Raw genomic sequence first — 16,554 nt, forward strand, 5'->3', positions numbered from 1 at the left:
AAAAAAATGTATATATATTCATGCATGTTTAGTTAGTATTTGTCAAATGAACAATAAAAAATATTATGCTTCTATTAGATATAACGTGTCAGTGATCTCTTCCTCTTTGCTGAAAACAAGAACAAAAGTTGCGAGAAGTTCAATTTGGTGGGTCACTTTTTGCTTTCCGAAGAACGCCATTTTTTAACCTCTTTCACTTGAGATCCTCATAATTATCTGCAATCGTGATGATTAACATGTTTAAAATGAATGGATTTAAACTTATAAGCAAATGGAATATTTATTAACTAAAACTGTAGAAATTGAGAGAAAATCGGAAAGGAAAGAGAGTGTGCCGAAATTTTGAGAATATATCTTCTACTTGTTTTATGAATAATAAATATACAAGTATATATAAGGTTATAGAAAAGATGAATTAAATGGGAACATCCCGAACTAACTACATCGGAAATAAAGAAAGAATCAAGATGCATAACTTTCGATATTATGTTTTCAACATGGGTGGTGATTCCGAGGTTGCACCAGTCTGGACTGACGAGCTTAACTTCAACACTCCCTCTCAAGCTTGATTGTAGATATTAAGAACATCAAGCTTGCTACAGAACTCGGAGAAGCTAGCTCAATAGAGAGACTTGGTGAGAATGTCTGCCACTTGATGTCGGGTTGGAATGTACTCCATTTCCATAATCTTTGACTCTATCTCTTATCATTAATGAAGTGGCGATAGATCTCGATGTGCTTAGTTCGGTCATGATGAACTGGATTCTTTGCAATACTTAGAGTAGGTTGGTTTTCACATAGGATCTTAATTGGTCCTTCGAGCTTGATTTTGAGGTCGTCCATTAGCCATCTTCACCATAAACCTTCACACACTCCATTAGCCAACAATCTGAGCTCGGCTTTTGTACTACTTCGGGCATCCACCGTTTGTTTCTTGCTTTTCCAGGTGACAAGATTACCCCAAACATAGGTACACATACAAGATGTAGATTTTCGATCTGATACTAACCTTGCCCAATCTGCATCTGTGAAAACTTTGACTTCTCGATTTTCCGCTTGTTGAACCATAAACCCATTCCAGGGGCAGATTTAGATATTGAAGAATTCTAATGACGAAGAGAAAACACGAGTCTTAATTTTTCCTCTTTATTTACCGAACCAGATGAGCAAACCATGAGAGAAAACACGCGAGCAAAATAGAAAGAAAAATTGCGAAAAAGAGAAAGAGAGAGAACGACCGATTTTTTCGGAGAAGAAGGAATGAGATGCTGGAGACTCGCCGGAGGTATGAACTCGTGTTCTCTTCTGCGATTACTTCTCATTCTCCCTCGTTTTCTCTAAATCTCCATAAGCACGAATCTAGGGTTTGACCCTTTGGATTCAATCTGTTCTTGAATCAAGGTGTAGACGTGAATTGGCCGAGAAGAAAGGAAGAAATCCCGTCCATGTACTTCGATTCACATAGCCCGATAAGGAATCTCACGATTTTTTTTAATTATGTAATTTGAGATTTGATTTTGGAATTGGGGCTTTTCATTTCCTTGGTTTGATTCTGTGATTGCATGGGATTGTTGGACTCGGATTGCTTGAACTTCTGGTTTGGTGTTGTTGGCTCTTAAGATTTTGTTTTGGATTCAAAATTAAGGTTTCCAGTTCCTGGAAGTATTTTTGTGAAATATCTGTGTGGTTGGACTCGGTTCTGTTGAAATCATGAGATAAAGTTCCATATTTGATTTTTGTTCTTGATTTGAGTCCAAAAATTTGAAATCTGTAGTTAAGGATTTTGCTCGTTGATGTTTTTGAACTCGGGACTGAAAGTAGAACCTGTTTTAAATCTGAATTGGTATTGGTATTGAATTTGTGAATTTTGATTTTTTTTTTCCATTCTTGTGTGGCTATTTTGGTGTAATGGTTAGAATCTGAAACTCGAGTCTGAATTGGTATTGGTATTGAATTTGTGAATATTGATTTGTTTTTCCATTCTTGTGTGGCTATTTTGGTGTATTGGTTAAAATATGAAACTAAAGTCTAGTATTGGGTTTGAAATGTGACTTGAAACCTGGGCTACGAATTTGAATTTTTGAGATTGACTTGAGTGTTGTTGGATATTTGCTAAATTGAAAGTGCTTGGCTCGGTTTTGTTATGTGGGTTGGATTTTGGTTCAAAAGTTTATGGTTGGTTCTGGTTTAGAGTATCAAGTTTGTTTGTTCAGGTCCCGAAAGCTCTCGAGTCTCGCTGTGAGATCGAGTGATCAGATTCCATATTCGGGACCAAAATTGACTTTGTGTTTATGTTTAAAACTCGCAACGTGTTTGCAGACGATCCGAACTGTAACGAACAAGGATCATCGCGTTCAGACTCGATGAAACCGGTGATAGAAGGAAAGAAGACATCGACTCTAACTTGTGAATTACAATTCGCTCGTAGATGTCTAGGAGTTTGGATTTTACTCTCGAGTTAGGTAGTGGATGTCTAGGACTTTTGATTTTAATTACGTTTGGGAATTAATTTTAAGTAAAAGTATCTGGAAATCTTGGATTGTAGGATTTCTAGATTTATTTCTTTAAGACCCTATTAGAGTGAACAATTGAAATTTATGAGTTGCTTTACTTTCGGTTTGAGATTTTATTTGAGTAAAATTACAGAATCTCGTCAAGTACCGTACTTGGTACAAGTTAAGCTCGGGTCTTATATAAGGACTAAATTCACAAGATTCAAGAATCTAACGAGTTAGATTCTCAAACACAATCCGAAACTTATTATTCTGGAAGTGAGCCTAGTATCTTCAAGTTCTTTCGAGTCGGGTAATTAGCGTAATCCAAACTAGGAATCCTAACTCGCTCGACGTTCCACAGGTTCCTTAATCGAGAATCTTGGAAATCGCGCAAGGTCAAGCACCGAGATCAGGAAGCTGCAAGGCGTCGATTCCGGCTAAGTGTGGAGACATAGGTCAACTACTTACAAGGGAATAACATATGTACATGCATTTTATGTGTTAATAAACAAGACTATGTGAAAACCCAGTAATCTGACACACCAAACAAGACTTAAGGCTTCGGCCATAGTTTCTCGAAAATGTAGCCTCAAGTTTTTTTCGATAAGTTCAAACATAGATTTGTTAGAACTGAACCTGTGCTACATGATATAACAATCATTTTTATCTTTTTCTAGATCAACCTGTTAGAACGGGGTTACATGAGAGTATTGAGTAACTCATGAATTCAAATGAAGAGTGGAAGCACTAGGAGTCACGTCTCGAGTCTTCCTCCTAAAATACTAACGAGCATCAACAAGAACCTTAATTTCTTTTGGGATTTATTCTGAGATACTTTCATGTGATAGTCTAGGTGTGTACTCTGAGTGCAGCAGATTACCCAAACCATAATTAAAGAGTTATCGATGGTACCATATGCCAAATGACTACGAAATTGGCGGGCTATGCGGTGGGCTTGAATGGCGCTGAGTACTCAACAAAATTTCAACGAAATTCGAGTCTAGTTGGCGGCCTATGAGGGTCTGTAAACCTTGACGGGCTATGAGGGATTGATGTTGAAATCGAGCTCGTCAGCTCGCCCTTCCGCGTCGAACTCATCAGCTCGCCCTTCCGCGTCGAGCTCGTCAACTCGCCCTTCCGCGTCGAGCTTGCCTCGGAAGTCCTCTCCTTGGAACTCATTCCTCATGGGAAATCATCGCATTTATTTCTCATGTTATTTCCGATGTCTTGCTCTCTGTGTATATTTATTATTCTCTTTTTCCTAGAAGTAGTTTTTACACATGTATTTATTACACTCTCTCTTGTACCCACCTTATGTATAAATAGGTGATACAAATTAATATTAAATACAGGAAATATTCAAAGTCTCGGAACACTCTCTCTCTTCTCCGATTCTCTCTTTTTTTTATCTTCTCTCTCTAAACTTCAACATGGTATCAGAGCAGGGAAAATCAACCATCATGAACACCACTCAGACCACGCCCACTCAGTCGTAAACTGAATCCTTCTCCCAACATATCACGAGCCACAAACTCAATGGCCACAACTTCCTACAGTGGTCCCAATCTGTGCTCATGTTCATATCGGGACGAGGTAAAGATGACTACCTCACAGGCGTGGCCACATCTCCTGTGATCGAAGATCCGACGTTCAAGAGTTGGAAGGCCGAAAACAGCATGGTGATGTCCTGGCTCATAAACTCTATGCTCCCCGAAATCGGAGAAACCTTCCTCCTTTACCGAACGGCAGCAGAAATTTGGCAAGCAGCTAGAGAAATCTTCTCCAACTCAGAAGATATGTCTGAGCTGTTTGAAATTGAGAACACTCTCCACGACCTACGTCAAGGAGAGATGTCTGTTACTCAGTTCTTCAGCTCGCTCACACATCTGTGGCAGAAGATCGACCTCTACGAACAGGACCAGTGGACCAGCTCCGAAGACTCAAAAATCTACCGCAGGATAGTGGAGACCAAACGTGTGTTTAAACTACTATCCGGCATCAACCAAGACCTTGATGAGGTCAGAGGTCGGATACTTAGTACAAAACCACTACCATCTCTCCGTGAAGCCTTCTCCGCGGTCAGACACGAAGAAAGCAGGAGGAAACTCATGCTGGGAGTTATCAAATCGAGCTCACTTCCGGGCTCATCCTCAAACTCGTCCGCCCTCACCACACATGGAGACGAAGTTCTTGCAGCCCGCGTCTCAACAGAGAAACCTTGCCCCTACTGCGATCATTGCAGACGACCTGCACACCTCCGAGAAACCTGCTAGAAACTGCATGGGAAACCACCGAGCTCGAAGTCTACCCAAGATACTAAGGATCTTAACTCAGTCGGAAACTTAGTATCCACCTCGTTCGCTGCCTCGGCCTCGACCTCAGACTCCTCTCCTTTCAGCAACGACCAGCTCGCTATTCTCCAGAAGCTTCTTCAACAAGTCCAACTCAGTGGAGAACACTTGGGCATTGGCCCTCTAGGTAACTCTCCTAGAGCCCTCAATGTAAGCTCAGAGAATCCCACAGCATGGATTGTCGACTCCGGTGCCACTGATCACATGACTGGTAATAGAAATCTATTCACAACTTACTCCGCTTGCAATAAAAGCATATCAGTCACCATCGCCAACAGAGCCAAAACTCAAGTCACTGGTATTGGTACCGTTGTCTTGACGAAGTCCATGAGGCTAGACTCGGTGTTCTTTGTGCCTCAACTATAATGCAATCTCTTATCTGTGCATAAGATCAACCAAGACTCTAAGTGCCGAACTATTTTTGATGGAAGTTCATGTGTGTTTTAGGAACAGGTCACGGGGAGACAGATTGGTAATGCCGAGCTAAGCACCGGACTCTATGTCATCAAGCCAGATCAGCCCGCCATGTGTCAGCTCGCCCAACATTCACCCCAGTACAAAGAAATCATGCTCAATCACCTTAGACTAGGGCATCCAAATTTCATGTATCTCAAACGAATGTTTCCTTCTTTGTTTATCAATAAAAATATCAATTCCATTCAGTGTGACATGTGTGAGTTCGCCAAACATTCTCGAAGCTCGTATCACCCCACCTCGTACAAACCATCTCGCCCTTTTGCCACAATTCACAGTGATATATGGGGGCCCTCAAAAGTTCCCAATATCACTGGAGTTCGATGGTTCCTTCTCTTTGTTGACGACAACACTAGACTCAGTTGGATATACATGATGAAACAAAAATCTGAAAAATCCAATCTATTCAAAACCTTTCACAAAATGATCCAAACACAGTTCGACACATCCATTCAAATTATCCACACTGACAACGCTCGAGATTACTTTAATTCTGAACTCGGCGATTTCTTCAAAACACTTGGCATAATTCACTCCAGCTCGTGTGTTCATACCCCGCAACAAAATGGGGTAGCCGAGCGGAAAAATCGACACATTCTCGAGGTCGCCCGAGCCATCATGTTCTCCTCAAACGTCCCATCTCATTTTTGGGGAGAAGCTGTCCTCACAGCCGCCTACCTCATAAACAGAATGCCATCTCGTGTCCTTGGCTATAAAATCCCATCTCAAGTCCTTCTAGAGACATACCCTCAATGTCGACTCATCTCAACCCTACCTGCGAAAGTGTTCGGCTGTTCAGTCTTCACCCATTCTTACGGCCAAGGTAAACTTGAACCAAAATCGCTCAAATGCATCTTCCTTGGCTATTCAGCAACCCAGAAAGGCTACAAATGCTATGAACCCCGATCACAAAAATTCATAGTCTCAATGGATGTATCTTTTCATGAGTTCAGTCCTTACTTCGCCAATTCAGCTCGTCAGGGGGAGAATGACGAAAATGACTTCCCAAATTGGCTCATCATAAACCCATAATTCAGCTCGCCTCAAAATCCGACCTCACCTGTCTCAGAAATTCCCAGCTCGCCCAGCTCACCTCAAAATCCGACCTCACATGTTCCAGAAATTCCTAGCTCACCTGTTCAAGAAATTTCCAGCTCGCAAGCCTCTGAACCCTCTCCATGCGAACTGAATATCACCCAGAGTCCGGTACAAGCTCGCGACCAAGATGTCTCTCCGAACTTGAACCACGACACTATTGAACAAGGTAACATCGAATCTCCAGACTTACCCATTGCATTGAGAAAACCTCATCGGTCGTGTGCTCAATACAGGATGGCAGATTACGTGTACTATGGGAATTTATCTACGAGCTACCAAGCCTATGTGGCGAAGTTAGATGAAGGAAAAGTGCCGAACTCCATCGAGGAAGCCCTTCAAAGTTCCGAGTGGCGAGACGTAAGTCATGCTGAGATCCAAGCCCTCGAAAAGAATGATACGTGGGATATCGTCGAGCTACCACCAGGCAAGCGAACTCTTGGATGTAGATGGCTCTTCACCATCAAACACAATCCAGATGGGACAGTGGAGAGATACAAAGCCCGACTTGTCGCAAAAGGGTACACGCAGGCGTATGACATTGACTATCAAGAAACATTCGCTCCAGTTGCAAAGTTCAATACCATCAGAATCCTCCTTTCACTAGCAGCCAACTTAGATTGGCCTCTCATCCAGCTCGATGTGAAGAATGCTTTTCTAAACGGCAAACTGGAAGAGGAAGTCTACATGCAACTCCCACCAGGATTTGACAAAGATCAAGGAGCCAACAACGTCTGCAAACTCAAGAAGTCACTATATGGACTAAAACAGTCTCCTCGAGCATGGTTCGGAAAATTCACCAACGTGCTCAAACGTTGTGACTACGAGCAGAGTCAAGCTGATCCAACACTCTTCTAAAAAATCTCCACACAAGGCAAGCACACCATTCTTAGTGTGTATGTGGACGATATAGTCATCACCGGAGACGACCTGGAAGAGATCAGGAGGCTGAAGCAAACTTTGTCATCTGAGTTCGAAGTCAAGGACCTCGGCAGCCTACGATACTTCCTCGGCATGGAGGTAGCTCGATCAGAAAAGGGCATCTCTGTTTCCCAGCGCAAGTACACGTTGGATCTCCTCAAAGAAACTGGCATGCTTGGCTGCAAACCAGTTGACACTCTGATGGATGCCAATGTGAAACTTCTAGCTCGCACCAACGAGGCCGCCACCGACAAAGAAAGATTTCAGCAGCTCGTAGGAAAGCTCATCTACCTAACTCACACGAGACCAGATATTGGATTCGCAGTGAGTATGGTAAGTCGATTCATGAGTAATCCCTCAGAAACTCACATGGACGCAGTCATGAGGATTCTCCAATACCTCAAATCTGCCCCAGGTACTGGTCTCTCCTTCAAGAAAAGACGAAGTCGAGGTGTCGAAGTATTCACAGATGCAGAGTGGGCCGGATATGTTCCAGACAGACGATCAACATCAGGCATGTGCACTTACGTCTCAGGATATCTTGTTACCTGGAGAAGCAAGAAGCAGTCTGTTGTCTCAAGAAGTAGTGCTGAAGCCGAGCTCAGGTCCTTAGCAAGTGGAGTATGTGAAGGCATCTGGCTGAAGAGAGTTCTCGACGACCTCAAGATCATCACCGAAGGTCCAATCAAGCTCTTTTGCGATAATCAAGCTGCTCTCAGCATAGCCAAAAATCCAGTCCATCATGACAGAACAAAACATATCGAGATCGACCGATACTTCATCAGTGAAAAGATTGAAGAAAAAATAATCGATATGGAATACATTCCGTCAGGTCATCAACTCGCCGACATTCTCACCAAAGCCCTTCCGCGAGCAACCTTTTCCGAGCTATGTAGCAAGCTTGACCTCCTCAACATATACAGTCAAGCTTGAGGGGGAGTGTTGAAATCGAGCTCGTCAGCTCGCCCTTCCGCGTCGAACTCATCAGCTCGCCCTTCCGCGTCGAGCTCGTCAGCTCGCCCTTCCGCGTCGAGCTTACCTCGAAAGTCCTCTCCTTGGAACTCATTCCTCATGGGAAATCGTCGCATTTATTTCTCATGTTATTTCCGATGTCTTGCTCTCTGTGTATATTTATTATTCTCTTTTTCCTAGAAGTGTTTTTTACACATGTATTTATTACACTCTCTCTTGTACCCACCTTATGTATAAATAGGTGATACAAATTAATATTAAATACAAGAAATATTCAAAGTCTCGGAACACTCTCTATCTTCTCCGATTCTCTCTTTTTTTATCTTCTCTCTCTAAACTTCAACAATTGAGGGTTAAACCTTGATGGGCTATGAGGGCCTGGGGGTTTGCGCCTATGTCGAATGAGTATGGTACCATCAGTGGATCCCAGACGTTCTTTAAAACACCCAAGTCACCCAAAAGACTGTTGCTCGAGGCAGGCCCGGCCTAACCGCAAGGGTTGTAAAGCTTGTGCTTTAGGCCCACTCATAAAAGTGAGGCCCAAAAAAATTGAAACCCATACTAATTTGATAAAAATAAATAAAATAAAATAGAAAATGCTAGAACTTTTGCAGGTCTATCGGCCAAAGATACCAAAAACAATGTAACAGACTGTAAAAGACAATCAAAAGGCTATTGCTAGCAATAAAACAAAAAAAACAAAAGCCCATCTTTTTATTTAAATTTTTAACCTTTTTTTTATTGATCTTCAATCATACAATTTACATTACTTCTCTTGGTTCTGCCTTTCTTGTTTTTTTTTTTTTTACTTTATTATTTTATCCCTTACATATTTTATTTAAATTAGTTTGTGTGTGTGTGTGTTTTTAATCAATGTGCATTGCCACTGTTTTAATTTAGTTTCAATATAAGCAAAGATTAATTATGTCCATTTAAAAAAAATTAAATTGAGATAATGATGCGATTAGAATAAGTAAAATGATGAGAAAAAATTTGATTCCATCTAAAAAAGAGTTCTTGCTGTCTGTTCAAAAAATAAAAATAAAATAAAAAAGTTAATTTAATGACAAAATTTTGAATTTCGCTTTAGGCCTCAAAATCCATTAAGCCGGCCCTGGCTCGAGGTCTAAGGCTGACTTCTTGTCGTTCTGAAGATCGTATTAGGAGAGGATGTACGTAGGTAGAGTGTGATATCTAGCGTCGGTCATGCTGTAGTTCTAGCATTATATTATAGTTTCATCTAGCGCTTCATTCTGCATCTTTATGTGCTTGTTTATACGTCACATGACATTTAGTTATTTTCTTTTCTAGATAGACTCCCGCTTACTGAGTCATTTGACTCATAGCTTTATGACCCTTGGTGATGTAGTTAATGGGAAAGCTCAAATGCAATAGACGGAGTTGAAGATCGAGACCAAGCTCGTATTCCTTGACCTATCGGTTATGGGGTCTCACAAACCGGGGATATTCCTAATCTTCCTAATGTTTTGTAAAATTCTTCTGTAAATACGTCCTAAAACGTATATGTATATACAAGACATAAACGAATGTATATGAGTCGCTACAAGACTCTAAACTTGAAGCTAAACGCGAAAAATTTCACCTGATTTTTATAAACTACTTTAACTATGAAACCTTCCACTATATGTTTATTAAACGTTTGTTGAATATATGTTTACGTTATTCCCACCTTAGCTTTATGTATTTATTTATTTCTGTTATGAGTTGTGGTTGGTTTTGAGTTGATCCATCACGGCTCGAGGGCGAGCTGGCGCTCGTGGGTCGGACACGTTCCAAAAATATCGGACCACACATAATATCGCGGGATTTGATCATAACATCCAAGATGTCTCAACGTATTCCGGATCATACTAAGATACATATTGCCGAGAAAACGTTGCCATAAAAATAAGTCACCAATGAATGTAACATCACTAACATTCATTACTTAGATTTGATTGTTATTGCACATGTAACTTTAAACAAACTCATAAAAATCTATCTAATAATTTTGTACTTAAGACTATAATTTAATTTTGAGGTGTTTCAAGAAGTAGAGTATTATTCATAATAAACAAAAGATGTGAAAATTAAAGCATACAAACCTAGCATGATACTCTATTTACAAAAGTGTTCCAAATTAAATTATAATTGTTTACTCTTTTTTTTTCTTCTTCTTTTTCGAACTTGTGTTTCAATATATATATATATATATATATATATATATATATATATATATATATATATATATATATTCTTCTATAACAAGTGTCGTCCATAAATACAAACTAATGAAAAAAAATACATGCTTCAAATTTATTAAGCAAAACATATAAATGTCTCAAAATAAAATCCTTTACTTTAACATCCTCTTTTAGTTTTAGGCATAAATCATTGTACAAAATGTTTATGTAATTGAAATTTTTATAGCCCGAGAATATCCTTGAAAAAAAAATAATAATAAACACTCGAACCGCTACCCTGACAAATTATTTAAATGTGGCGTGTGAAATCAACGCTCGATCTAAACGAACTGACATTGGTGAAATTCGGGGATGCATTACATTCCCTTCATCGTGGAGTTTACGCTCTCTTACGTCGCGTGTGGAAATGAACTTCTCGTTTTAATTATTTTTTAATTATCTGCCTTTTTCTTTTTCACTTCACTCGAGCTCTTTCACACACTGAACACAGTCACTCTTTTTCGATCTTTGCTCGCACTTTGCAAAAGCCCCAGAAAAAGCAACACAAAACCCTCGTCCTCTCTCTCTCTAATCAGCTACTTAATTTCATTTTCTCTCTCTAGCTCTGGTTTAGCAAAGAAGCCATGGGAGAAGGAAAAGGCTCGAGTCTGGTTCATCTTGTGGTTGTGGTCCTGTGTTTGGTCGCCTTCGGCTTTGCCATTGCCGCCGAGAGACGACGGAGCGTTGTAAGCTTTTTTCTTTCTTTTCTATCGAAGACTGGGAATATGAATTCGCATTCGTTGCCGATCTCTGTTTTCTTGGATTTTTGTACTCCTACTCATGCGGTACTTGATCTGACTGTTTGTGTGATAAACAAATTTCCTTTGTTCTAGAAGTGGATTTGTCTAGTTTTTGGTTCTAGTTCCGAGTGTTATTAATTTTCTGTGTTTCCAATTGGATTTGGTAATTAGGTGTAGATAGATCATAGTAATTCACTTGATGAATTTCATTTCAAGTGACAGAATTTCCCCTTAATTACGAGCTTGTTGGTTCATCCGAAGAGACCCAGTGATAATAGCTAGATATTTCTTCAAAATAGCATTTAGTTCTTTTGCAACATAATATATCTGAATTGTTCCAGACATTGGTTTGTTTGTTTCGATATTGTAATGCGTAAAACTCCGATATTGAGTCTTCATGAATGGTTGTGGTAGTTCATTACGTGAAAGGTCATGAATGGCTTAAAAGGAAACGAGGCTGGGAAATTATTTCTCGGTAGAGTCTTATTTAGCTTAAACCCACAGTATGACTTGATTTCAGAAACAAGTTGAACTGCCCTGAAATTTGTATCTGCGAGTAAACACCAAGAAGACATCAGTGGAATCTGGCAATATCTGTTTTGTTTTATGATTTTTTATTTTGTAAAATTTTGAACCTTCATTGGACATCAATAAATTGCATGGTGTTGATGATCCCACGTTGAGATGATGAAGGGACTTCGCAGGTCATTAGATATTCTTCTCATTTTCAATTAGTTTGAGATGGAACCACATGAAACTTAACACCTGGGATATAAAATTAGAATATAATCATCTAGTTATGCATAGATATCACAATATATCTCTATGATGCGGAGTAAAGTTATGTAAAAAGTGGCTCGGTGACCATGTTTTTTTTTACGTGATATCAACACATTATGAAATAAAGAGTGCTTGATGATGCTTCTACTTGTTCATTACAGTCTTTGATTTTAGCTTTGAGAACACTTTCTTGATCAATTTGATTTAGAGAGAAAATTGCTGCAGCTTCTCAATATTCATCTGAATTATGATGTACAATACAATTTATATCGTCATTTTGACGAAGGAACTATTTTCTTCTCAACAGGGTCATATAGTTAACGATGAACGTACAAATTCGTCGTACTGTGTTTATAACTCGGATGTTGCCACCGGTTATGGAGTCGGAGGGTTTTTGTTTCTTCTTACGAGTGAATCTTTGCTAATGGGAGTGACAAGGTGTATGTGCTTTGGAAGGCCATTAGCCCCCGGAAGTAATCGAGCTTGGTCCATCATTTACTTCGTCTCGTCATGGTGAGAAATGTTTTTCTCTTACTCTTTCTATTCACAACTTTTGACTTATATGCAATTAGTTTCTGTAACTTTTGACCTCTGTTTCATGCTCTACACTTCTGTATTCTGTGTCTTTTCGCGATTTGCTGGTCACACCAATTAGTTTTCCATTATATATATGAATTTTATTGATTTTGTTTTTTTTCAAATTAGCTATATTTAGTAAAGTAAGTAATCGCAAAGTTTATCATTTCCATCCAAGAAGTTAGAAATCCAGACTAAATTTCCACAAAATGAATAAATTGAGGAAACAAAATCTCCAAAATAAAGGTTAACTGCGACAATCAGAAAATAGGGGGTCACTGGAGCAAAAAAAAAAAAAAAAAAACCTTGGAATTATGATGGAACTCTTTAACGACTTCAATCTAATTATATTTCCTTGCAGGGCAACTTTTCTGATCGCGGAAGCGTGTTTGATCGCTGGTGCGAAAAGGAACGCTTATCACACAAAGTACAGGAAAGTTATTTACGCCCATAACCTCTCATGCGACTCGTTGCGTAAAGGCGTGTTCATCGCGGGGGCGATATTCGTGATCGCGAACATGATTCTTAACGTGTATTACTACATGTACTTCACCAAGGCCACAACTACTCAAACGTCTCATCATAAGACGAATCGCCCGAGCTCCAACGTTGGTATGACTGGATATGCATAGAAACTGAAGCCTATGATGAAAACTTGCAAAATTATTTTTTGTTTTTAGTCTTCTTCTTCACATTGATGGTTATGGGGTCTTCTTTAAGATGTCTTCTTTAGTGAATACGTTTTGTTTGTTAAGGTTACTAATATATAGGTGCCATTGGGGGACTGTTTGCGAAATCTGAGAGTTTCGAATATTTGATTATATTAATCTGCCGGGGTATATGGGGTATAATGAGTAGAAAATTACAAGAATAGTCTCTTTAAAGTGCAATACTTCTAAAATAGTTTTAAATCTTTTCAAAAAACAAATTAAAAAAGGAATATACAAAAAAATGATTGTTTATAATTTGAGAAATACTAGCTTCGTCTAGACATGTTATTTTTTGTGATTAGTTTTATATACCGATCGCAATTCTCATTATAAATAATGAGCTGAAAGAACGAGCCTCGGCAAATAATTTAGAAGATAAAAACAGCTTATCTAAACTAGTTTCGAAACTTGTCGGTAAATAAAGGGAAATTTGCGTCAATGTCACAAATTCGTCGGTTTTTTGCATTTGTGTCACAAAGTTGTCAAAATTGCATTTGTGTCACATATTTACATTCGTGTCACATGTGTAAATTTCAAATTACTCTCTCTCATCATTTAATCTTTTTATTAGTTACTCTATGTCTTCTGAATTTTTACAATACCTCATTAAAAATTATTTAATCTTCCCCTAAAACTTTCTAAAATTTTTGCGTGTGACTTATTTGCAATTGGATTGCGACATAAGATGCAAATACCACGTAAATAAATGATAATCACAAACGAAGAAGCCAATGCAAATCCAAGACTGCTATTTTAGGGTGGTTAAGATTATATAGTGCAAGTTTTTCATTTTTGCGTATGAAGATTACTTCTTCTCATGTTAGAAAAAAAGAAATATATATATATATATCTATAAAATATAATAAGTGCAAATCCGAAATCACTGTTCATAACGTTTTCATCCAATTATAATAAGACACCTAAGCTTTATTTTTCTTTTCCTTTTGTTTTTTTTTTAGCTCAATAACCGGCCTTTTTGTTCGCTCAGTATCTTTCCAATCGTCACAAACCAGTTTCATCTCCGCACTCGCCCACCTTAATTTCGTACCCCTTCCATTTGATTACCAAACCGATTCAAAGAGAAAAAAAAAAACCGTCCGTGTTAGAGAGAGTGATAGGGTACACTTTGCCCAAGTTGTTTATGGTAAGTCCTCTTCTCTTCTCTTTATATATATATACACACATATATATGTGTGTGTGTATATATATGTATCTACGTATGCACCACATGATGTCTTCTTTCAATGGGGAAAAAAAATAACACTCAATGTCTGCATTAATTTTCGTTACTAAGTGGACGGTGTTAATAGTCAGCCCCTTAATTGCCTATAATTAAAGAGTTTATGGACATTATTTTATATACTGTTCATTTTAATTTTAAAGTGACAAGACCAAAATACCATTTTAAAAAGCGAAATTTACTTGATTAGCCACAAAATTACTAATGGAACTCAATTTTATTAAAGAAAAATAAATAGCAAGATGCCTGTAGATTTCCGTCTCTGTAAATAATTTATCATTTTCATTTCTACAAGAGTGACAAAAATTAATGCAAACTAAAAAATAAACCACAAGAGCTAGATATATCTAGATTTCGCCGTCTTAGTTATTTAAACTTTTCATTCTCCCATATTTGAAGTTTTAAACAATATCCATCTCTTCCATTTTCACATTGATGCTAGCCTCATCGGATTCGATTTAAGGTCAGACTCTATGAATGCGCAATCTCTTAACTTGCCGCCTCGATCACATTTTTACTTATAAAAATTGGTAAGGTTTAAATTCTTATGAGCAAAGGCCAGTGACCATTTACGCTAATTGCTCCAAAAAGTAATAAAAAGTATATACATAAAAAAGGGACGAGACGTAAAAAGTCTCCACTGCACTCCACCCCACCCTTTACTAATCTTAGGCATCGGAACTAGAAGTCGCCGAAAATTCCATCTTTTAAGCCATTGGAAGTATCGCTCCGGTGGATGGTGCTATCGGAAGGGGTCCTTCCATTTGATTCTCGGAAGCGGAAAGGGGACCACATAAGATTTGACTTCCGATTGTTATCTATAGTCCATTTATTGATGTTATTTTTTTTAATCCTCAGCCATTGATGAGAAGGTCGTTGGAGCAATCAAGGTCTGAAGTTTGACTCGAATTTAATTAAAAAAAAAAAATCAACTTTAATGTCTACATTTTCATTTGTTCTATAAATAGGTCCATTTCCATTCATTCTCCACAATACCAAACATTCAAATTCTCTCCCAAACATATATGATCTACAATACCCTTTATATAATTCTAGTTTATATGATATAGTTTTAATTAATAGTATATTTACATTATATAGTTTACTTTATGTTATATAGTTCTAATTTATATTATATAGTTCAACTTATATTATAGAATTTTATTTTATGTTATATGGTGAAAAACCATCCATAGGAAAAGGACAAACGGAGACGGAATACGGGAATTTAATCATTCATGACCATAGTAAATGTCGTTTTCTGTCAACAAAAAATGATCCCTAAAAAGAAAAATAACACATGACACGGATCCCGAGGCGAGACTACGACGAGAGAAGTCTCCGGTCTAGGTGACCCCTCTGCCAACTCGGTAACTCGTCCAAGGCACCTTTCAGGCAGGCAACACTCCTTCCGGCCTTGTAACCCCGCCAAAAGACTGTTGAGCCAACCAATCACCTTCCCGGCCCGAGATGACCCGAAGAGAAGACACATCTTGGTCGGAAAAACACCTTGCCGGCCTGGTGACCCCGGGGAAAGACACATCGGGCCAGGCCAACACCTTGCCGGCCCGGTGACCTCGGCAAGATAAACTTCCGGGCAGAGCAAACACCTTGCCGAACCGGAAACGTATGACCATGCCTCACCTAGGCCGGCAAGTCTGTCAGCCCGGGAAACTTCACCTCTTGCCCCGTTTTGGATCGATGATGCGATATTTTCATATGCAAGTGAACAAAGTCGCTCAAGTAGTAAAGTCGTAAATACTAGTCAATCCCACGAAGACTACGTTTAACCGAAACTGAACTAAGTAGCAACGAATTGAACTAAAGAACAACGATGATGATTAACTTAAATTGCATAAAATAAATAAACAAGAAAATTAAGTATGAGTAAACAGATATGAAGAAGGCAAGGGCAACGGCTTCGCTAAACTCTCCTATGGTCGAGATTCTTAGAACT

At 38.8% G+C, this 16,554-nt stretch overlaps 1 protein-coding gene across 1 annotated transcript; it reads left to right on the forward strand.

The window, feature by feature from the left end:
* The first annotated feature begins 10,974 nt into the window (after positions 1-10,974).
* Positions 10,975-13,498, forward strand: LOC149401929 (sodium/hydrogen exchanger (DUF1218)). Its single transcript, XM_089608650.1, has 3 exons — positions 10,975-11,237; positions 12,379-12,584; positions 13,009-13,498. The coding sequence occupies exons 1-3, from the start codon at positions 11,136-11,138 to the stop codon at positions 13,277-13,279; spliced, it is 579 nt and encodes a 192-aa protein (XP_089464776.1). The 5' UTR covers positions 10,975-11,135; the 3' UTR covers positions 13,280-13,498.
* Positions 13,499-16,554: the final 3,056 nt, after the last annotated feature.

Source organism: Urtica dioica, chromosome 3, assembly GCF_054948205.1.
Source record: "Urtica dioica subsp. dioica isolate 48M chromosome 3, U.dioica_male_clone48M_v1_H2, whole genome shotgun sequence".
In the NCBI taxonomy this organism is placed as follows: Eukaryota; Viridiplantae; Streptophyta; class Magnoliopsida; order Rosales; family Urticaceae; genus Urtica; species Urtica dioica.